Source organism: Sceloporus occidentalis, unplaced genomic scaffold, assembly GCF_023333645.1.
Source record: "Sceloporus occidentalis isolate IW3139 unplaced genomic scaffold, rSceOcc1.0.p SCAF_87, whole genome shotgun sequence".
NCBI classification, from domain to species: Eukaryota; Metazoa; Chordata; class Lepidosauria; order Squamata; family Phrynosomatidae; genus Sceloporus; species Sceloporus occidentalis.
This window is the reverse complement of record NW_028317067.1, coordinates 451,174-471,908: the sequence shown is the minus strand read 5'-3', so window position 1 is coordinate 471,908 and position 20,735 is coordinate 451,174. Positions and strand designations below refer to the sequence as shown.

Genomic DNA, 20,735 nt, shown 5'->3' with positions numbered 1-20,735 from the left:
CCCGCGCTGTGCCAGAACTAGAGAAATACCCCCGCGCTGTGCCAGAACTAGAGAAATACCCCCGCGCTGTGCCAGAGCTGGAGAAATACCCCCGCGCTGTGCCAGAACTAGAGAAATACCCCCGCGCTGTGCCAGAGCTGGAGAAATACCCCCGCGCTGTGCCAGAACTAGAGAAATACCCCCGCGCTGTGCCAGAGCTGGAGAAATACCCCCGCGCTGTGCCAGAACTAGAGAAATACCCCCGCGCTGTGCCAGAGCTAGAGAAAAACTCCCGCGCTGTGCCAGAGCTGGAGAAATACCCCCGCGCTGTGCCAGAGCTGGAGAAATACCCCCGCGCTGTGCCAGAGCTGGAGAAATACCCCCGCGCTGTGCCAGAGCTGGAGAAAAACTCCGCCGCTGTGCCAGAGATTCCACATCACCCACCCAAGGTTACAGGAGTAAAACAGTATACAGGTTAGTTTGCTTTCTGGTTTGGTTTTGGGGCTTTCAGATGACCCTAACCCTGCACTCCCCACCCTCATAGTCACTTCTCACACTATACGTGGTACATCTACAAGGCCAGGGACTTTTTTACCAAGTGTGGCCCTTTCTGTGACCCATGTATGATTATCCCAGCTATAATGTTATTTTGGTACTTGGGTACCTCTGGCACAGAACGATTGCCCACGCCACTGAACATTTTTCCACATTTTCCACACATGCTTCCCCTATAGTGTATGGTCGGGAACCTATAAAGTGTATATATAACTCGAATATGTAACAATTCCAGTTAAAAACCCACGCAACCCGTGTTAGAATTTCCACGTTCCGAGCAGTAAGAGCTGACGTGGCTACGGGGGATTTTTATAGACTGATGATCCGCACTTTGATAGCGAAACTAAAACCTGATCTTTCAGAGAATAATGACATCATAACCAAGCAGTATGACATTTCAGTGTGTGTGACAGTGACTCCTAAGGAATGGCACAGAGTGGCATCTCTCATATGTGACACACGAGATGGATTACTGACAATGATGATGTTTAGTCACGAAGTGAAATGCCAAAGCTAGTCTATAGCAGTGACTAAAGGGTTACTAACGCTATCTGTAACAATGTAACAGCCCAGATATATGAATTATCCTGATAAAAGCCCCCAGGTGGGACCGATACATTGAGTTTGTTTGGTTTATGTAAACCTTTTGTTTTTCTTAATTTGTTATTAAATATTTGACTTTTAAACCTCTTGTTTCTTAATTTGTTATTAAATATTTGACTTTTTTTGTTAAAAGTCCCGCTGGGCCCTCTTTCTTCTATTTTATAAATGTGAATATCAAAAATAAGGATAACACAAACAAAGAGTTAAAGAAAGCTGTTCATGTTTGTATCATAAACCACATAATTAACCTGAGACCCCCAAAGTAAGGGACCGCAAGCTGAAGACCACTGACCTTCCTGAGAATCACTTCCAGTAAATGTGACCGTCTACCAGTGATGAGCTATTTGACAGTGACAATCGCTACAACCGGGTGAGTGACAGTCCCTGCCGGTGACAATCGCTACAACCAGGTGAGTGACAGTCCCTGCCGGTGACAATCGCTACAAGCGGATGAGTGACTGTCCCTGCCGGTGACAATCGCTACAACCGGGTGAGTGACAGTCCCTGCCGGTGACAATCGCTACAAGCGGATGAGTGACTGTCCCTGCCGGTGACAATCGCTACAACCGGGTGAGTGACAGTCCCTGCCGGTGACAATCGCTACAAGTGGATGAGTGACTGTCCCTGCCGGTGACAATCGCTACAACCGTGTGAGCAACAGTCCCTGCTGGTGTGAATCGCTAAAACAGGATGAGTGACTGTCCCTGCTGGTGTCAATCGCTAAAACAGGGTGAGTGACTGTCCCTGCCGGTGACAATCGCTACAAGCGGATGAGTGACAGTCCCTGCTAGGGACAATCACTACAAGCCGGTGAGTGACAGTCACTGCGAGTGACAATCGCTACAAGCAGGTGAGTGACAGTCATTGCAGTGAGAACCACTATAAGCGGGTGACAGCTCCTGCCAATGAGAGTCACTGCAAGCATGTGAGTGACAGTCGCTGCCAGTTAGAATCACCACAAGCGGGTGAGTGACATTCCCTGCCAATGAGTGAGAACCCCAGACTGTGAGTGTCAGCCTCTGTATGTGAGTGACTGGCCCCCAGTGAGGGACACTTCCTGTCACTAACGCTGTAGAGTGACTATCGCCTACACCAAACCCGTGACTGTCCCTAAAATGTATCGACTGCGTCCCCAATCTCCTGAAAGCAGTGCCCGGGGGCTGTGTCTGTGACATACCTAATTGCGTTGCTGTATTTCGGGTTCCCGGAGTGCAGTCTCTCACCTCCAGCCGCTATCTCACCACGGCAACCACAGGCTCACTACGTAATCTGCGTGAGAAGCGCCACGGCGCCACACAGCGTCCACAGGGTTCTATTCGGGGATTTGCGCTTACTCCGTAACTTCGCCAACCGCTCATCTTCTAGAATACCGACTCTCTTCGCTGAAATCAGAGCTGCGCTGACGCAGATATAGAAACAGCGCGATGATTGGTCATCTTCAATTCAGTGGGTGACTATTGGCTGGTAACAGACAGTGCGAGGTTTTGATTGGAGGGAAACATGTAAAGACGTTCCCTCATTGGTGGTTGCTTAAAAATTATCCAGATAAAGCGCTGACTGAATTTCTTGGGGCCGCCTTGGAGATAGGACAGGGGAGCCTCAGTCCTTTGGGGGGGGATAACGCCGCTGCAAAACAAATGAAAATAATGAGTGACAACAGCTTACCCAGATGTATAATTTCATATATATGCACTAATATATGGGAACAGCTGATATGTGCCTTATTGCTCAATATAGTTACTCTATAGCAAATTGAGATTGTGCCTCCAGATCAAAAGCAACAAATTTGGCATTAAAGTCAGTGCTGGCACTTTAAGGCCAGTGGCCAGCAAAATGACCTGTGTATTGGCATGCAGCATTAATGCTATATACAGTATTTACAGCCAGCGGCAGCATTAAGGCTATATACAGTATATACATCCAGCGGCAGCATTAAGGCTATATACAATATATACAGCCAGCGGCAGCATTAAGGCTATATACAATATATACAACCAGCAGCTATACGGCGAAGGACAGAATCTGGTGCATAAAGGCGAGTTAGAGGCACCATCAGGACCCAGCTCACCGGGCAATTGCAGCGTTTGCTCAGTGGCCAATCCGGAATTGGAGTTAGGCTACCACACCGATGACTATTCTCTAAAGAGAGAGTTGTGGTTTTTACCCCCTCAACTGCAATATTAATTTTGAAGGTCCGACCACAGTGATCATCTGCAGCTGGACATGCTTGGCTGGCCCTCCTCACCATACCTAGTAGTTCCCCCAAGCCCCCCTCCTTGCGGGCAGGAAGCCCCCGAGACATTGGTAAGCGGTCCCGCTGCTGCTGTTTAAGGGGGAAATAGGTTGGGAATGGGGCGCGTCAGAACGCTGCTGCTGCTGCGACCCGGAGTATTCTGGTGGCGACCCAGGGAAGTGACGCTTCTCCCGGAGTCTCTGGGTGAAAACCTTAGCTCTTCACCAACTGAGCAATTATGCATTATGCAGGGTCAGCTCAGCCCTTGTTAGCCCTTCATAATGAATGGTGAAGTGAGGGATTTGCACTCCTCCCAACTCTCCCTTTTGTATCCACTCTATATAGCCAAAGGTATGTGGACCCCCCTTGAAATGAGACGTGTCCCAACGTTTCTGGTGTCCAAATTGGGAGACTTTTGTTGGGGGGGTCGCAGTAAGCAGGGCCAGTTTGGAAGTGGGTGGGGTGGGAGACATGGCCCACCTGCCCGCCTTACCCAACTAGCCATTGTCAATAGCTAGTGTCGTCAGGAGGCAAAGTGGGGGACAGCAATGGAGGCCAGGATAGACGAGAGGACTTCCCCAAGCAGCCGATGCTCCCCGTTACCCGCAAAAGCAGGACAGTAGAGCAACTACCAGGGACAGCAGGACAGGGCCCAACTAACTGATCTGGGAAAACAACTGGGGGTCATCTTCCATGAGAGGTTTTACTCATGGCAACCTTAAGATAATGACTATTATTCCAATAATTCAATTTTCAGCACAAAAAAAAAAACCTGAAGAGCATTGCCAAATGGCTAAACGGTACGTTGTTCGCACAAGCCAAGGATTTCTTAATCATCTTGTTTGTATTCCTCTTTTGCATCAAGCGTGGAGGAACCGGGTGAAGGGTGTGAGGTTAACGCAGTTTATGCCACGTTCCTTTTGATTAATCTGGTCTAAGAGCGCCCCCCTCAGTTCAGAAGCAGAAACTGCAGCCAAATGAAATTAAAAGGGGGACCTTATGAAGAACAATTAAGGGGACACTTCTTTAGCACAAATGATTAATTTTATTTTAAACAAGCAAGATAGGAAATGCAATATACATTCTGCGTTTTACTGGTAGTGCCACCTACTAATAACTTCAGGGATTTAAAATGCTTGTGTGACATACGAGGAACGCGAAGATCCTGCGGGTTAGGAAGGTCAAAGCACGGCCTTGGGTGTAACACTCATGTATGTCACGTATGTATAGTTCAAAAACTTACTATAGATAACACGTATGTACAGAGCCGGCCTTAGGCGTTGTGGCGCCCTGTGCGGACTACTCCTCTGGCGCCCCCCCTCACTACCCCCCCCCTCTGCCCCTTCAAACTACCCGCCCTCTCTGCCCCTTCAAACTACCGCCCCTCAAACTACCCCTTCAAACTACCCCTCCCCTCTGCCCCTTCAAACTACCCCCCCTGCCCATTCAAACTACACCCCCCCCTCTGCCCCTTCAAACTACACCCCCCCCTCTGCCCCTTCAAACTACACCCCCCTCCCTCTGCCCCTTCAAACTACACCCCCCCCTCTGCCCCTTCAAACTACACCCCCCCTCTGCCCCTTCAAACTACACCCCCCCTCTGCCCCTTCAAACTACACCCCCCCTGCCCCTTCAAACTACACCCCCCCTGCCCCTTCAAACTACACCCCCCCCTCTGCCCCTTCAAACTACACCCCCCCTCTGCCCCTTCAAACTACACCCCCCCTGCCCCTTCAAACTACACCCCCCCTCTGCCCCTTCAAACTACACCCCCCCTCTGCCCCTTCAAACTACACCCCCCCTGCCCCTTCAAACTACACCCCCCCTCTGCCCCTTCAAACTACACCCCCCCTCTGCCCCTTCAAACTACACCCCCCCTCTGCCCCTTCAAACTACACCCCCCCTGCCCCTTCAAACTACACCCCCCCCTCTGCCCCTTCAAACTACACCCCCCCCCACTTACCTTGTTGCCGGAGTCCTGCGGTGAGAGCGGGAGGCATCCGTCTTCTCGCTCTGCCGCGGTGCCGGCATTTCATGTTGAGAGCCGGAATAGTCCGGCGCTCAATATGAGATGCCGGCACAGCGACGGAGTCACGGAGAGTAAGGGGCGCCGAGCGGTTGCCGAGAACTTCACGAGCAACCGCTCGGCGCCCCTGACCAGGACTTAGATTTAAGCATCGGTTTTTTTTAAAAACTTTATTTAACATGAATGATGTTAAATAAAGTTTTTAAAAAAAAACACAAAAAAACCCCCGATGCTTTAATCTAAGTCCCGGTCAGGCGCCCCTGCAACCATGACGCCCTGTGCGGTCGCACACCCCTAAGGCCGGCCCTGCGTATGTATTATGTTTTGGAGTCAGATTTGGAGGTTTGAAGTCACGGGGCAAAGGTTGCTCGATGTTTTCGACTGCGAGCAAAGTATTTTCTTGTTGTGTCTTTAACAACAGATGTATAAAGGGCATCATACTTACAGTGTTACAGACTTTGGAATCCGTGTATGGGGTAGATTTTCCATCAGGGCATGTACTGGTGAGATATAATTTGTCAGTTTTGCTCTCACATGTATTCCCGAGGATTTAAGAATGGGACATCATCAAAGTCCCTGTTTTGGTGTAATTGTCAGATGTCCCAATACTTTTGTCCATATAGTGTAGCTTTTGTATTTTGGTTCTCAATCAATGTGATCGTTTTGGAAATGTTTCTTTTAAAAGTTCACACATTTTGAAACGGTAGTATATATATAGTTTTTTCCCTTTTAGTGGGCTGGATTAGAGGCATTTTATAGAAGTCATTCAATCAGTATTTTCGTGAAATGCAACAACTTGAGAAACACAGCCTGGTTTTATTAATTTAAAAAAAATATAAAGAACACGCAAGCAGTATTCATATGACGTTGAGGATGATCAGACATAGTGAGGTCTTAACAAGGCATTTGGTTACTTGATATATCTGCATAGAAAGAAAGATCTATAGAGTGTTCTTGATGAATGGTACTAAATAAAACATTCAAAATAAATTTAGAACTAAAGATTTGATACTAACGGGTGATTGTAGCGCTTCCCAGGCACCCATAATACACATTTTGGAATATAAAAGAACCCTAAACACAGGCAAATTGAGGTTAAAAGCCTCTTAACAGCTTTGCATTCACCCACATAGTTTGCAATTCAAATTGCTTGTTTTTAAAGGGCGTCCATGTCTGTATTCACATGCAAAGTCCTGAAGGCCTTCCTTTATAACATTCCTTGGAGACAATGTGTCCTGACCCAGACTGGAACAAGGTGTCCACCTTAACCACCTCTACATTGGGGATGATGCTATATTGACCAGAAGGTTGTCCAGCTGCGAAAAAATGAGGTTATCAAAACGGTTCAAACTTCAGGGAAAACTAAATTGTCAAGCAGTTCTAGCAGAAATGTAAAAAAAACTGATTAATTTTATTAAAACTGTTTCTTCTACCCAGGATTTAGGAAGGGCTTTAGCTTTTCAAGCTTAAGATTTCATAACTCCTGAAATAAACAAGGCAATTCATTCTACCCTCTCATCACACTTCCAAAGGTCTTCCACTCCTCTCTACTTTTCCTATTACGACACTATTGTAATGGTTTGGGTTTTAGGTGGTCCATTCCTGTCACTGGTCAGGGCTATCTGACTACCCATTTTGAGTTCCAGAGTTGTCATTGCCTTCTTGTGAGTTGGGGACAACACTCTGCAGATACCTGCGCATGTCCTTAATCATTGGCCTGAGCACTTGGATGAGCGCACTCAGTGCGGCTTGGGTTCCCTCCAAGGCATGTGCTTGGCGCTCTTGGGCGCTGGCCTGCACTTCCTGTGAACGGCGAATCATCTGCAGGATGTTATTCTGCTGTTCAAGGTGCTGAACGATCTCCTTCACGTGCAAGTTGGTTACTTTCTGCTCCTGTAGCAGCCGGGCTGAGTTTAAAGCGATCCGATTCTTCAGTTCCTGAGGTTTAACTGTGACTTCTGGAGAAGGCGATATAATCTCTACAGGGGTTTCGGACGAAACTGTGGCAGGGGTCTCCGTTGTGCAATACTCTACTACGTTGTCTTCCAGGGTGTGATACGTTGTTTCTGATGGGACTGAAAGAGCAAAATAATGTTAGATAAATATATCTGTTTTCATTTAGGCATCCATAACATTCCCCTAATGCGTCCCTGCGGCATCACTAGGCCCACCGTTAAAAGCACAAGCCGTCTGCCATGCTCTCTTGACCTTTGGGCCGTTTGATCCATACGGGGGGCTATCACAGGTTTTGATTGGAAAAAAAAAATGCTTTCACATTCTAAGAGCCAAGCCACAATTATGGAAAACCATCCTATGAAGTTGGTGGCCTAAAGAGAACGGTCTATGTCCCGGTGTCATATCTGAATTTCATACATCCCTCGGTGTAGGATTTGGTCCTGAACACTATATGAACGGCCTCGCAATGTTATTCTAGTTTACAGAGGATAATTGCCATTGTTTGAATTTGTTGATTTCACAACTATTGTCCCAATGTGCCCTGAGCTAATATTTCCCCTTCATGACCTAGAGATTCATAACTAATAAACATCTCTGTACACCCCACCTAGGCTAGTTGTTTTGCGGTAGAAGTTCATTAATGGGGGAAAACATTGGATAAAACAAAATTGCCAATAAAACCAATGTTGTTAATTATTTGGTTTGCCATAAGTAGAAACTGCACTAGCGATGTATTCGGCCTGCTTAACCGAAGCGCCGCCAGCCAATAAGATTTCAGAATCTCAGGCAGGGATGCCAACTTTTCCAAACAATGCCAGCCATGTTGATTTTTTTCCCCCATGGACACAATTGGCCTACTTATAATAAATCAAAGCTGTAACTAGGGCTCTTGGCACCTGGGGTAATGCTGGAGATCCTGCCCCGTGCCGGCATCACACCCGCTTCTGAAAGCCCCATGGAAGTTACTGCCATGATAATTGACAACCCTACCAAGGGGGTACCTTGAAGCATTTACCACTCACTCTGAGAAAGGGTGACGGTGCCCGGCGAGCTGATGGCCACTTGGCCCGCTATCTCCGTTGGGCAGTCTTGGGTGGGCAAGCTGAGAATGGTGCTTTCACCCAACAAGTTGCAGATACGCTGCTGCATCGGGGTGAGCATGGCTAGAGCCTCTCCTTCACCTTCCATTGCGGCACGTGCCAGCGACATCTTCCTGCGGACTTCAGTCTTAAGATCAGACCACTTCTTCTTCACTTCCGCCAACTCTCTGTGGCACGTGCTGATGGCATTAACCCGCTTCAGAATCTCATGCCAAGCATTGCTCTTGGCCAGCAGTGGCACGCCAGCATTAAAGTGGTTAATGAGGATGTGCTTTTGTTTCTCCATCTCCTCCATGATGATTTCCACCTCCTGTTCTGAGAAATTCATCTTTCTTTTCTTGGCTGGCGTAGCCATTGCCCCCGCCAACAATGTGGAATAGGCCGCAATACGTAAATTGCGTAAGCTGATGAACAAGCAATCTACGCAGCGTAACCGTTTCCAGAATCTGCCTCTTTATCGTTTCTATACGCAATCTTGCAGACTGCGGGGCAAGCCCCACACAAAAGGTTTACACTGCGATTGGTAGAAATGAACGTCAATCTGGCTCGTCAAGCCAATGCCCTGTTCAAGCTATCGTAGGAGTACGACTTGTACGCGATTGGATATACTTCTTGTCTGTCAAAAAAATAGAACTTCTCATTGGATATTGTTAGCAAAATGCTTTGCTGGCAGCTTGACTCTTTCAATATTCGTGGCAAAAATTAAGAGGCTGTAATGCAATGATTATATGGGCCGTTAACATAATAAAGAATCTTTATATTATTAAATAAAACTCGTCCTGTTCTTTTTTTCCCTCCTAATTGTTAGTCTCTCATTGAATAATGTACTTGCCAATCAAAACCTATGTAGCCAATTGAGTTAGTGTCTCAGTGTGATGTCCCGCCCCCGATACAAAGGGCTTTTTGATTAGTCAGTTGCCGGAAGGGGGCGCGCGTTGATGGTATGCATTACGTCAGGGAGGTGTGGGGCTGACGCGTTTCCTGCCGCCATATACCGGCGTTTGATAGAGTGTGGAACCGAGCTTCTCGTGGGGTGAAGTTTCAATTACCGAACCGGTTCCCTTTGAGGCTTCCACTGTCTATGGCCCGTCCTCGCTCGCTGGTGTCGCCGCTGCTGAGCGGGGTGTTCTGTCAGTGTGACACATTGGGAGGCGCCCCTCACACGCACGAGGCCTCGTCTGCATCAGCCCCGCAGTCCCTGGCATCTGCCTTGGCCTCCGACCTATGCGGAGGAGCTCTGTGTGGCGGCCCGGAGCACGAACGCAGGCTCCAGATCCTCTTCCAGGAGCTAGACGTCAACAAAGATGGCGCCATCTGCATGAACGATCTGACTGTGGGGCTTAAACGGCTCGGGGTGCATCGGACAGAGCTGGAGCTGAGGGTGAGCAACAGTGGACGGGGCAAGGGTGGAGGGCTCGGGCCTCTACTGTCTAGAGTCCCAGCTTTTAGCGATGTAAATGCCCACAGATGCTATTTTTACGGCCTACATGCGTTGCAAAGCGCGGGCTTTCCTTGTTTTATTCTAGATTCTTCTCGATTAGCGTTTCTCTGTCTGCGCTGAATCTATTCGTTTATTTGAACGCAGGGACTGTAACTGTAGTGCTGCAGGAATTGTTGGGACTATATAAACAAAATGTATATAATCTACTTATACAGCGCTAGCAATTTGTGTATATATATATATCTGTCACAGGAGTTTGTACAGCTCTGTGTATATTAACATACCTTGTTTTGTGACTAACTTCCTATTTTATTATATATATTTTTTTGCTTTAGTAGCAATAAATGCGTTGGCGTATTTATTGGTGGTATGTGAGCGTTGGGCTGCTGCCTAATTTTTATATAGCGCCATCATATTCTGTAGCACTGTACATGGGTAGATGGAACATTAGTGTATATTATAACAATTTGGCTTACAGAAACGTGATGGAGGCCGTGATCAAACAATCGTGCTATCTGACTTAAATCTTTGGTTGTCGTCAAATAGAATGTCGGCTCTTGAGGTCAGGATGGGATTGAGTGGGTTGGAATCCTGACTGTATCGGTGTTGGGCTGGTTATGGATTTGGAGCACGCAGTTGTGGTTTGGGGGTCTCCCTGTGGATCCCGTAACCTGGCTTTGTGTGCTTCTGTTTACAAACGCTCTGAGCTGTTTACCCGGTAAAGCTCGGCAAACACTGATAAACACAGCACTGTTGTCCTTTCCAAGGAACAGCAGAACAAAAGGTGGAAAAATAAGCATCCCGTGACGTTGGTTTAAGTCCAGCGTTTCTATTTGTCTGTCTGTCCTGCGGATGGCTCCAGAGACGGGGGTGACCGTTTGAGATAAGTGATCTGCGGGTAGTTCAGTCTGTGTGGCGGTGTGACGGCGCTTGCCAATGGGGCCGCTCTACCTGCCAGTATTCTCCTGAGGTGCTTGCGAGGCTTCCTGGCCCCGGGGCCGTTGTATTCCAGGAATGTCTGAAATATCTCTGGCGTGTGTCAGCTCCATAATGAAGATGCTAATGCCCCCTCCCCCCACGACTGTTCTGCTGACCCTTTATTTGATTGGAGAGCAGAGCGTTTCCCAGCTTTATATATTAATATTTTCTTATTTTAAACATTATATGCTCTTCCCTGCTTAAAGTAAATGAGAAACATGGCTAGATTTTAAGTGGAGAAGGTCTGACTTGGTGAGTTCTGATGTTCTCAGATGTCCTCTGTCTGTCGCCCGGTGTAACGTGCCAACTACATCATACAATGTACCTGCGGCTCTCCAGCTGATGCAGGACTACATCTCCCATACTCCTCAGCCAGCCCCTTAGCTGAAAGAGCATTATGGCAGATGTAGCAGCTGGAGGGCCACAGGTTGGACACCACAAGACTTAGGCATTCCGTACAGCGCCGGGCATAATGACATTCAAGGGAATTTGTGAAGCACATTAAGGGTATAGACAGACAACCAGTGCCCCTTTCTACCTGATATATTGGTCAGTCTTCCCATATACCCTGAATATATGTATCGTAAGAAGTGCTGCGTAAGCTGTTGGCGCTTAATAAATAAAAGATCCACCCGCTTTCTACATTTGCTGAAACGTGAGAAGTCCTTACTTTTCTGTTCTTCAGCTCCTCAAGCTTTGGTTCAGGGAAATAAGAAGCACAATTTGGACAATTTCCAAAATGTGCCTTTTTTCAGATTTTTGCTTACACAAGCAACGAGAGAAAGGAATCTCTGAAATACAAATCAGCTGCCACCGGCGTAATTAAAACAGGTGTGCAAAGTTAGAGCCGGCGTGATGCAGAACTTCAGCATTCCGCGCCTTTCATGGCGATCATTAGTCATTAAAAGTCTCTGGGCTTTGTCCCCTAAGCAGTGTAGTTTAAATCCCCATTTATAAACCTGTACGGGCGGCCGGGTGTGAGATCTGCCTACAGAGGGGCTTCCACGGGACCTCGGAGGAGACGCGGCTCCTGACACCAGGTCGTCATAAATTCACGGGCAGCTCTAATTGCCAACGGATTCCACCTGGAGCGGTCGTGTCAATGCTCTGTAGAGAACTCTGTTTTATTTCATTCATAAGGGTCATTGTCAGGGCCTTCCGTTCTCTCGTTATATGCAGCTGAGGGTAGCAAGGGATCAGTGTCTCGTGTGCAGGAGATAAGAGGCTTTCTTAATGATCTTTTGTCATGATATCCTTCATTTAATCCTCTGTGATCCTATTAAAACACTTTTCCATTTCCTCCCCACCGCTTACACTCGGTACCCCGTCATCTTCCTCGCTAAGACCGTCTGCCCTCCAAGTCCCGTCCGTTCATTGAGAAGCGGGGTAATCTTGTTGGAGGTTATAAACTGCTGAATGGACTAGCAGTGAGGCAGATTAACAGGGTTGGGGTCATTTGCAGAGGACACAGCAATCCTCAATTGGTAAAAGTGTAGTCGATCCCTCCGTTCTGTTAATGAATGGGTTAATTGTCCCTTGTCGGAGAGGGCCTGCGCGATAAGAATACTTACAGGCTTTCTGTAATGAAAGAGGAACGGTACGCATGTAAAGTAGTCCAGGCCCTTTCTTTGGCTGGCAAGATCGGTAAAATTAACTGGTCTGTTAATGACCCTGAGAAGGGGGCAGGGAGAAGACAGCTGATTCAGGCTCTCCAAGTGAAGGATCTTCATAAAATATCCCCCCTATTTGTGATCAATGGGGACAATTCGGTTACCGTGAGATGCAGCATTGGGTGGTTGTGATGCCCCCCCCCCCCCCAAGTTATTTGGCCCTTGGCCGGCACTTGTGGCAGAGGCTGAACGATCTGATGCACTTGGTCATGATGAATGACGAGAGATGCAAAAAATGTCTCTAATTGCCTGATTTCCATTGGCTCGCGTGCTGGATGTGGTAGTGTTCCGAGCTGTGATTGGCCGGACCCTGCTGCAGTGTGGATGCAGACTAAGTGCTGCCGGCTTCAGGTTATGCGTTTGCTGATTCAGGCGGAAGCCGGGGCTTCTGGGGCTGCTTTCCGGGTTGCGTCGTGGAAAGTGGCAGTTGGGGCTTTTTGAGGTGACCGTACGTCCAGACTGAGATCCCTTTTGCGCTCCGAAGCCTTTAAACAGCCGGCAGAAGGATGCAGGCGTTCCGGCGCTTCCTAGGAGCATATTTTCCCTGGGTGTCCTGCAAGGGCCCAGATACCAAAAAGAGCCAAACCGGCCCTCAGGACTCTGAAAGGCAAAATCCCGAAGCCGATGAATCAAAAGACGAGGGCCGGATCATCCTCTTGGTAGTGGGTCCTAAGAAGCCCTTCCAGCAGGTAACCCTCTGTTGTCTGTAACCATGGAAACGGGCCGTGTGTATAGCAGGCACTTGAGATATGCGGATTGTGCGGCTGTTTGTGTACACGCAGGGTAAATAGTGTTCCTGCACGAACCCGGCGCTCTCCAGCTTCCCTTTGATCTGCTAATTAACAGCCTCCTTGTTCTGCTCGCTAGAGGGCACTGGGGTTCAATTGCAATAATTGAGTGAAAACTTGCTGAACTCTTCTTGTTCGCCATCTAAATATTTTCTCGCTCAGAATAAAATGGGATGCGGAGTGCCCCGCCGGTCCTTTCAACGCAGCGTGAGTAGCCACTCTCTAAGTGGATCACCTCTTTCCTCCCCACACCTTATGGTTATAACGAAGTGCTGGTTTAACGTATTTATTTTTTATGTTCGATGTATTATTTGGTTGCGCTGCTTGTTTGGAGAATTCCTGGCAGAGCCGTTGATGCAGCTCACGTGGATGCGGCGGATTACTGATCTGTCCCTTATCTGTCACCTGCCCGCGTAATCTTGATTTATCTTGCATCAGAGCTCTTGCATCTCCTAATTATTAACTTCAGCTCTATCCTGTGACCTAAAGCTCGTTCCAGATTTTATAGGGAAATACTTGCAATATTTGCTGTTCCTCAATCTCGTGACATCATACATGTTCCAACTCAGGGGGCACTGGCCTATGCCTTTTTTTTTTCTTCTTCTTCTCCTTCAACAGAGCTTAGATTGTAAGCTCTTGTGTTTCTCTCTGTTTGTCAAAGCCTATATCATTGTAAGAAATTCTAAAATAGCTTGCCGCCAGCAGTGAAATATTAAAAAGCATGGCTGCCTCGCTCCAGAGCTTTTTTCCATCCCCGGTGAGACACTTCCTCAGACCGTTTCCTCAGACTTCCGGATGTCTTCACTTGGTGTTTTTAAAAGGTCAACTTGGAGGGGTCCGTAGTGGGTTAAAACTCAATGGACTTCCGTTATGTGTCAGCCATGTAGGATTTTACCATTTGTGTGTTGTGGGGGGGGTGCTATTTAAAGGTCCTGTCAATACGTTTATAATACAATTTGTATTTTAGATTGGCGAGAAGCACTGGTTTAACACGTGCTGTATGGGTGCTGTTACTCCTCTTGCAGAGTGATGAAAAGGGTTGGATCTCCCCTATTTCATGTCTGTTCTAAATATTATGATTTTATGAAATCTAAAGTTGGCATTAAAAAACCTACGTGGCACCTGCATGCTCATCCTTCTGTTGCCCATAAGCTAGTGGCATTAGATGGACTGTGCTAGCATTGGTGTATCAGACTTGTCTCCTTACAAATGCGCTCTAAACTAACTACAACCCCATACATTTTGCCTCTCCTGGTCCTTATCCATGAGGTTCAGTTGAGAACCCCAGCCCAGTAAGCTTGGAGGTCCGTGTCTGGACCCCCAGAGATTCCCAGTAGATATACACAGAAAGGTGAGAGTCGCTCAATGAAGATCCGCTGTAGTTGATCCTTTGCAGATCAGTTCGGCAATGAAAGGGTGCGCACGTGTCATTGAGACTGACAATAAACTCGTTTGCTAAGCGCCCCTGAATAATAGATTGATGGGCTTGATAAGAGGGCTCGTATCTGTTGTGTTAATATCCCTTCAAGTTGTGGAAACCTCGTCCAAGATGCAGCGTGTGCTGTGCCTGCTGTGTTCTGTATCATAATATTTAGGTGGGAAGCGGCGTTCGCCTGTAAGGAAGCATACGATGAGCTCCTTGAATTACTTTGTCACGAGGATGTCTGCCGGGAGTTCCCTTGTCTGCCGTTTGGCTCCCGGTATCTGTTACTCTGTACGTGTCCGAGTACCACAAGGGATTCTCCTCGCCTCTTACGGGATTGGCTGGTCTAAGAGGGCTGGGCCTCTGGCCCCTGTGCTGCATTATACAGGAGTGGGGCTGGTCGGCATCAGCCAATAGGAGCAGAGCACAGCTGCCTCTTAGGGCTGCTACTTGCCGGCTTTCGGCAGATAGTGTATCGAGCGTGCTGTGTGATCTCTGCGCAGGTGTGACCGGCACCTCCAGAATGCTGTGTCTGAGTCTCTACGTGCCGGTGCTGGACCAATCTCAGGCCGAATTCCAGTGCTTTGAGTCCGAGGGGCTGCCGGCGGAGCTAAAATCTATCTTTAGACTCAGTCTTTTTATTCCGTCCCAGGAGTTTTCTACCTATCGTCAGTGGCGACAGGTGAGTCGGGCTTTCCTTATTGGTGGGTTGCTGAGCAGCATAGTTGTAGATGTGCGTGCAGAATAGACTACGGGCCGTATGTTATATGCATTTAACGCTTTAAATGTCTGACTTCCCTGCGCGTTAAAAAGGTGTCTATGGCCACCTGTTCCCAAGGAAGGCACTTACCTGCTTAATTGTACACATATGAATGTTAATGGCTTGTAGTTGGTCCTGATACTGTCTTCCGGACCTACTGAAACCTTAAGGATTTGTGTGATTTCCCGAAGTGTCTGGGGACTGTGGTCTGAATGGGGAGATGTTTTAACTACTCGATATAACACGCAATGGTCCAAACCTTCGGCTCTTGCATTTTCCTATTTTCAGGCTGGTTTCGTGTTTCTGCCGATATTCTTTCACTATCCATTCCTCGTGAAGCTCTTGGCTCGGAGCCCGCGGGTCTTGCCTCATGTCACACTCAGCCTAACTTTAGCTATTCGGCACTCCGTGTCCCCTGAGAGTCCTGTGACAGCAGTCAGACAGTTTACAAAGGTCACCGCAAATCTCCCCTTTCAGCCTATAGATGGCAGAGTCCTAATCCTATTAACCCCTTCATTGCCGTGAGACCCGTTGGTCGTTTGACAATCGCTCAGACTGGTTTAAGCTTGAAAGGGTTTCTTTATCTCCTCTTTGACTCGCACCCGTCATTTTCATTTTCTCTCTAAAGGCTCATATCTTTACCGATAAAAATGCACGCTTTGCCCCCTTTCAGCTTGGGCTGGTTTAAGTCCTTTTTATAGGTGGCCTAAAACCTAGATGAAGTAACTAAGCTTTTTTTGTGTTCTTCCCAACAGAAAATTGTCAAAGCTGGCGATAAAGACCGAGATGGGCAGCTGGACTTTGAGGAGTTTGTGCATTACCTTCGCGATCACGAGAAGAAGCTCAGGCTGGTTTTTAAGAGTTTGGACAAGAAAAATGATGGTACGTTTAAAGAAAAGAAAAAATAATCTATTGACGTAATTCAGCATATACTAAATTATTCTTCAACTGACTTGGGTCAAAGTGTGGAGAACAAAATGATCAGGCAGTACGGTTGTTGCATTTTTTTCTTCTCTTGAACTTTCTTATTCCTGTAATTCCTCTTGTTGTAACCTTGTTCTAGTTGCACGGTGTTTTTTTACTAACTTTTGTCTAATTCTCTCTGCTCAGGCCGAATCGATGCCCAGGAGATAATGCAATCGCTCCGAGACCTTGGAGTGAACATCTCCGAGCAGCAAGCAGAGAAGATTCTCAAAAGGTCAGTGTGACGGCCTTCATTAGATCCAACTTCGTCTCTTTCCTTTCCCCCTGTGTCGTGCGGTCTGTGAGAACCCCCCCCCGTCTCATGTTACACTATGGCGTTATACGGGTGACCTACCGAGAGGGGTAACAGGATTGTGCAATAAACCAAAATCTGCCCCAGATATTGCCTGGTTGGGCATATAGTGTTTTGTGCTTTAACGTGTATTGCTCTGGACAATCTGTTTAAAGCAATTCACCTGGACTTTGTCTAGTACTGGAAGGAATAACAGTGTCGCTTGTCCTGTTTTTTTCCTCCCCTCTTGCTTCTGTCTGTGTGACTGCCAGAATTAGGATGGGCCACCGATGGGGTCCGGTTGCCCAGTAAGTATGTTCTCCTCTTGTCTCTTTCCCTCCCCCATCTTGTGCTGCGTGTTTAGGGGATGCTTCATTGCTCTTACCGTCTCTTCTCTTACATATGGGGTTGTCTTTTTATTTTGCAGCATGGATAAGAACGGAACGATGACAATAGACTGGAATGAGTGGAGAGACTATCATCTTCTGCATCCCGCAGAGAACATTCCGGAGATCATCCTGTACTGGAAACATTCTACAGTAAGTGTCGTGCTCCATAGAACGATCCGCGGTTAGTAAACCTTACCTAGGGGCTCAAACAGTACCTCCTTGCCATGTTGTCTGTTGAATGATCGTGGGGTAATCGGTTCAAGTGACAGGAGACGAATCTTCAGGAACTGATATGCAAATGGAGCAAACCATCACTGGTCCCAGTCAGTCTGCACTGGTTTTTTTCCACCCCCTGGAGCGACCAATGTACGCGTTAAGAAGGCTGGATGGTTGATGCTAATTGTTTCCCAACCAGATATGTAATGCGAGTACAGGCATCATGAAAGTACTTGGAAGTAAAGCGCTTGGAGTTATCGGCACCGTGCTTGTTGAGGAGAGCATGGCTTATATCTATTGGATAGACACCGCAGATCAAAGCAACACTGATCAGATGTCTCTTCTCCCTTTGCAGATTTTCGATGTGGGGGAAAATCTGATCGTCCCGGACGAGTTTACGGTGGAAGAGATTCAGACTGGCATGTGGTGGAGGCACCTCGTTGCTGGAGGAGGAGCGGGTGCCGTGTCCCGGACCTGCACAGCACCTCTGGATAGACTCAAAGTACTCATGCAGGTATGTCTGCGTGACCGCATCTTTTGTAATTGGGTGCCAAACTTTCCAGGCACAGCGTAAAACATAGCAAGCAGAGTCCGTTATCGTTCTCTTTTGCGCAATACCTTTGTACAGTTCACTGTTGAACAAGAATTGTGTAAGCTTTTATTAAAGGTGTCAAAGGGAAGAATTGTAGACTTTGCTCTTAAAAGCACCTGCATTTTCCGTGTGTTCTTTACATGTTGCGGAACACTGAACATAACACGCTTCCCTTTGGCCGGTAGCCACTCTGTTAAGAACGTGGTGTAACTTGGATGCCCTTATCTTCGCTCTCTGGAGTTTGCTGCCATCCTGTCCCGTGAATGTATATATCGTGACTCCAGCTGATGTTTGCCACAGCAGATTTCTAACATGTTCTGTGCCAAAGGGCTTTCCAGTAGCTCATCCCGTTGGCTAAATAAACTAAAGAACGCTCTCTTCTCAGCTGGCCAGCAGCTACCTCTAAAAGACTTTGTTCATCATAAGCCTCAGATTCTTTGTGTAACTTTCTGTAGTGTGCGGGTCAGACTTACTCTGAATAACTGTAGGAAACGTCTGTTTTACATATCTCGCCTTCTATGGTGCTGCACAATATGTTGACGCTTTATATGTTTATATATACGTGTATGTATAATATATATATTATATATAATTTTTTTTTTTATTCTTTGATATTTTTTTTACCCCTTTACTGTTTCTATTTTAATGAGTCCCCAGTTCTCCGAGAGCATTTGGGGTTTTTGTTATTAGCTTTGTTTGGTAGCAGGTATTAAAGTTGTGACGCACTGGCAGCTCCGATATCCGTATTTTACCCGAAGTACGCTTTGCTGCTTATTTTGTTAAACCATTTAATGAACATTCCTGTCCGGATTACATGTTCTTCCCTGAAACAACCAGAAGCCATTGTCCCTGGATTTAGGCGAATTTTAATCACGTGCCTCGCCTTTGCTTTTCCAGGTCCACGCTTCCCGGAGCAATAACATGTCTATCGTTGGCGGCTTCACCCACATGATCCGTGAAGGTGGCTTACGCTCATTGTGGCGCGGAAACGGCATCAATGTCATCAAAATTGCTCCAGAGTCTGCAATCAAATTCATGGCATACGAACAGGTAGGGCGGGCGTTATATATGAATATTGGTGGCCTTTCTGTTTATAAATATGTATAATTTGGCTTTTAAAAGCTTTATACAGCCGCCCTCTTAACTTCTGTAGTCTCGATGGCTGCATTAAACATTTTTGTTTTATTTGTCATATCGGTTTAGTTATAAACATTTATCTGCTCTAATTTCCTCCTATTCTGTTTTCTGCAGATTAAGCGTTTCATTGGCAGTGACCATGAGATACTGGGGATTCGCGAGAGGCTGGTGGCCGGATCTCTGGCTGGTGTGATTGCTCAAAGCAGTATATACCCCATGGAGGTAAGTTGCGTTTGGGGAGGGTGGGTTAATTTTTTGGGGGTCGTATTTGTTTCTTTCCTTCCAAGTCCGCTAACATTTTCTGTTGCCTTTGGCTGTAGGTCCTGAAGACACGGATGGCGCTGCGCAAAACTGGGCAATATCAAGGCGTGCTGGATTGTGGGAAAAAGATCCTGCTTAAAGAAGGGATGTCGGCCTTTTACAAAGGATACGTCCCAAATATGCTGGGGATCATCCCGTATGCCGGCATTGACTTGGCTGTGTATGAAGTAAGCTCCCTTCTGCTTTATCCGTTTCAAATACCATCATGGTTATGTGTATTATGCCGGTGGGAAGGATACCTTGTGCATTTTGCGCTTGTAAATGCCTGCAGTTTGTGTTAGGATTTTTTAATGTGTAGCATTCCAGCTGCCATGGAGCTCCTAGTAATTCACTGTTAATTCCTCCCCAGACACTGAAGAACGCTTGGCTGCAGAGATACGCTACAAGCAGCGCTGATCCTGGCGTCTTTGTCTTGTTGGCTTGCGGGACCATGTCAAGCACATGCGGGCAACTGGCCAGCTACCCCCTGGCTCTAGTCAGAACACGCATGCAGGCACAGGGTAAGATATTTTATCGCTAAATAATCTAAATGGAAATCGCTATCCACAAGACACCAAAATGTGCCATTTGGCAACTACCCACTTCTTAAAAAGCCAAGTTTTGTGATCTGTTGAATCTGCCATCTGTATAATATAATATTGGATTTAATATTTAATCGGTTCCATTTTGAAGTAACGCTCTGTTCTTTGGCAGCTTCCATTGAGGGCGCTCCTCAAGCCACAATGTGCAAACTCTTCAAGCAAATTGTAAAGACTGAGGGAGCGTTTGGACTGTACCGGGGCTTGGCCCCAAATTTCATGAAGGTGATCCCTGCCGTCAGCATCAGCTACGTAGTCTATGAGAATCTAAAGCTGACGCTTGGCGTGAGGTCCCGGTGATGGGTACAGGCGAGAGCGATCGTTGGAAATTAGACTGCCGTCTTGGGTTGTAAACTCCCTGGATACGGAAGGTCCGGTCTTCATTCTGTGAATGCATTTAACACTAAAACGATGGAGTAAAGCTGTGATGATCCAGAAACAGAAGGAAGTGAGAATGTGGGCATTAGAACTGCCACAAATTAGCTCAATTGACCCTTGCTTTCTTTCCACCCCTGGCTATGGGGGTCCGTAGCTTCTTCCAACCTGGAGTGCTGTTTACATTTGTGTATGTTTTTTTCTTTTTGTTTTTATTTCTGTTTTAAGGTTGTCATCTGTTTTTTACAAACCCTCACTGCCCTGTTTTTATACATTGTTTAGTCTCTGATGGCACAGAGTGCCCTGTGAATGTATGCTAGGCCTGTCTTATTTAAATTATGGCAGAGGGGCAGCTGTTGG

The 20,735-nt window shown here is 47.1% G+C and overlaps 1 protein-coding gene and 1 pseudogene across 3 annotated transcripts; one reads left to right on the top strand and one right to left on the bottom strand.

Moving 5' to 3' along the window:
• Nucleotides 1-7,022: 7,022 nt before the first annotated feature.
• LOC149284842 (nuclear apoptosis-inducing factor 1 pseudogene) lies at nt 7,023-8,807 on the bottom strand (annotated as a pseudogene).
• Nucleotides 8,808-9,533: 726 nt separating this feature from the next.
• Nucleotides 9,534-20,300, top strand: LOC149284841 (mitochondrial adenyl nucleotide antiporter SLC25A25). Of its 3 annotated transcripts, XM_089496078.1 has the most exons (11): nt 15,276-15,434; nt 16,268-16,394; nt 16,623-16,710; nt 17,040-17,075; nt 17,195-17,306; nt 17,728-17,886; nt 18,862-19,014; nt 19,216-19,323; nt 19,422-19,589; nt 19,772-19,922; nt 20,116-20,300. In XM_089496078.1, exons 1-11 carry the CDS (start codon nt 15,276-15,278, stop codon nt 20,298-20,300), a joined length of 1,446 nt encoding a protein of 481 aa, XP_089352204.1. The 3 variants fall into 3 exon arrangements, with proteins under 3 accessions (XP_089352203.1, XP_089352204.1, XP_089352206.1); XM_089496077.1 differs by lacking the exons at nt 15,276-15,434; nt 17,040-17,075 and adding an exon at nt 9,534-9,833; XM_089496080.1 differs by lacking the exon at nt 17,040-17,075.
• The last annotated feature ends 435 nt before the right edge of the window (nt 20,301-20,735 follow it).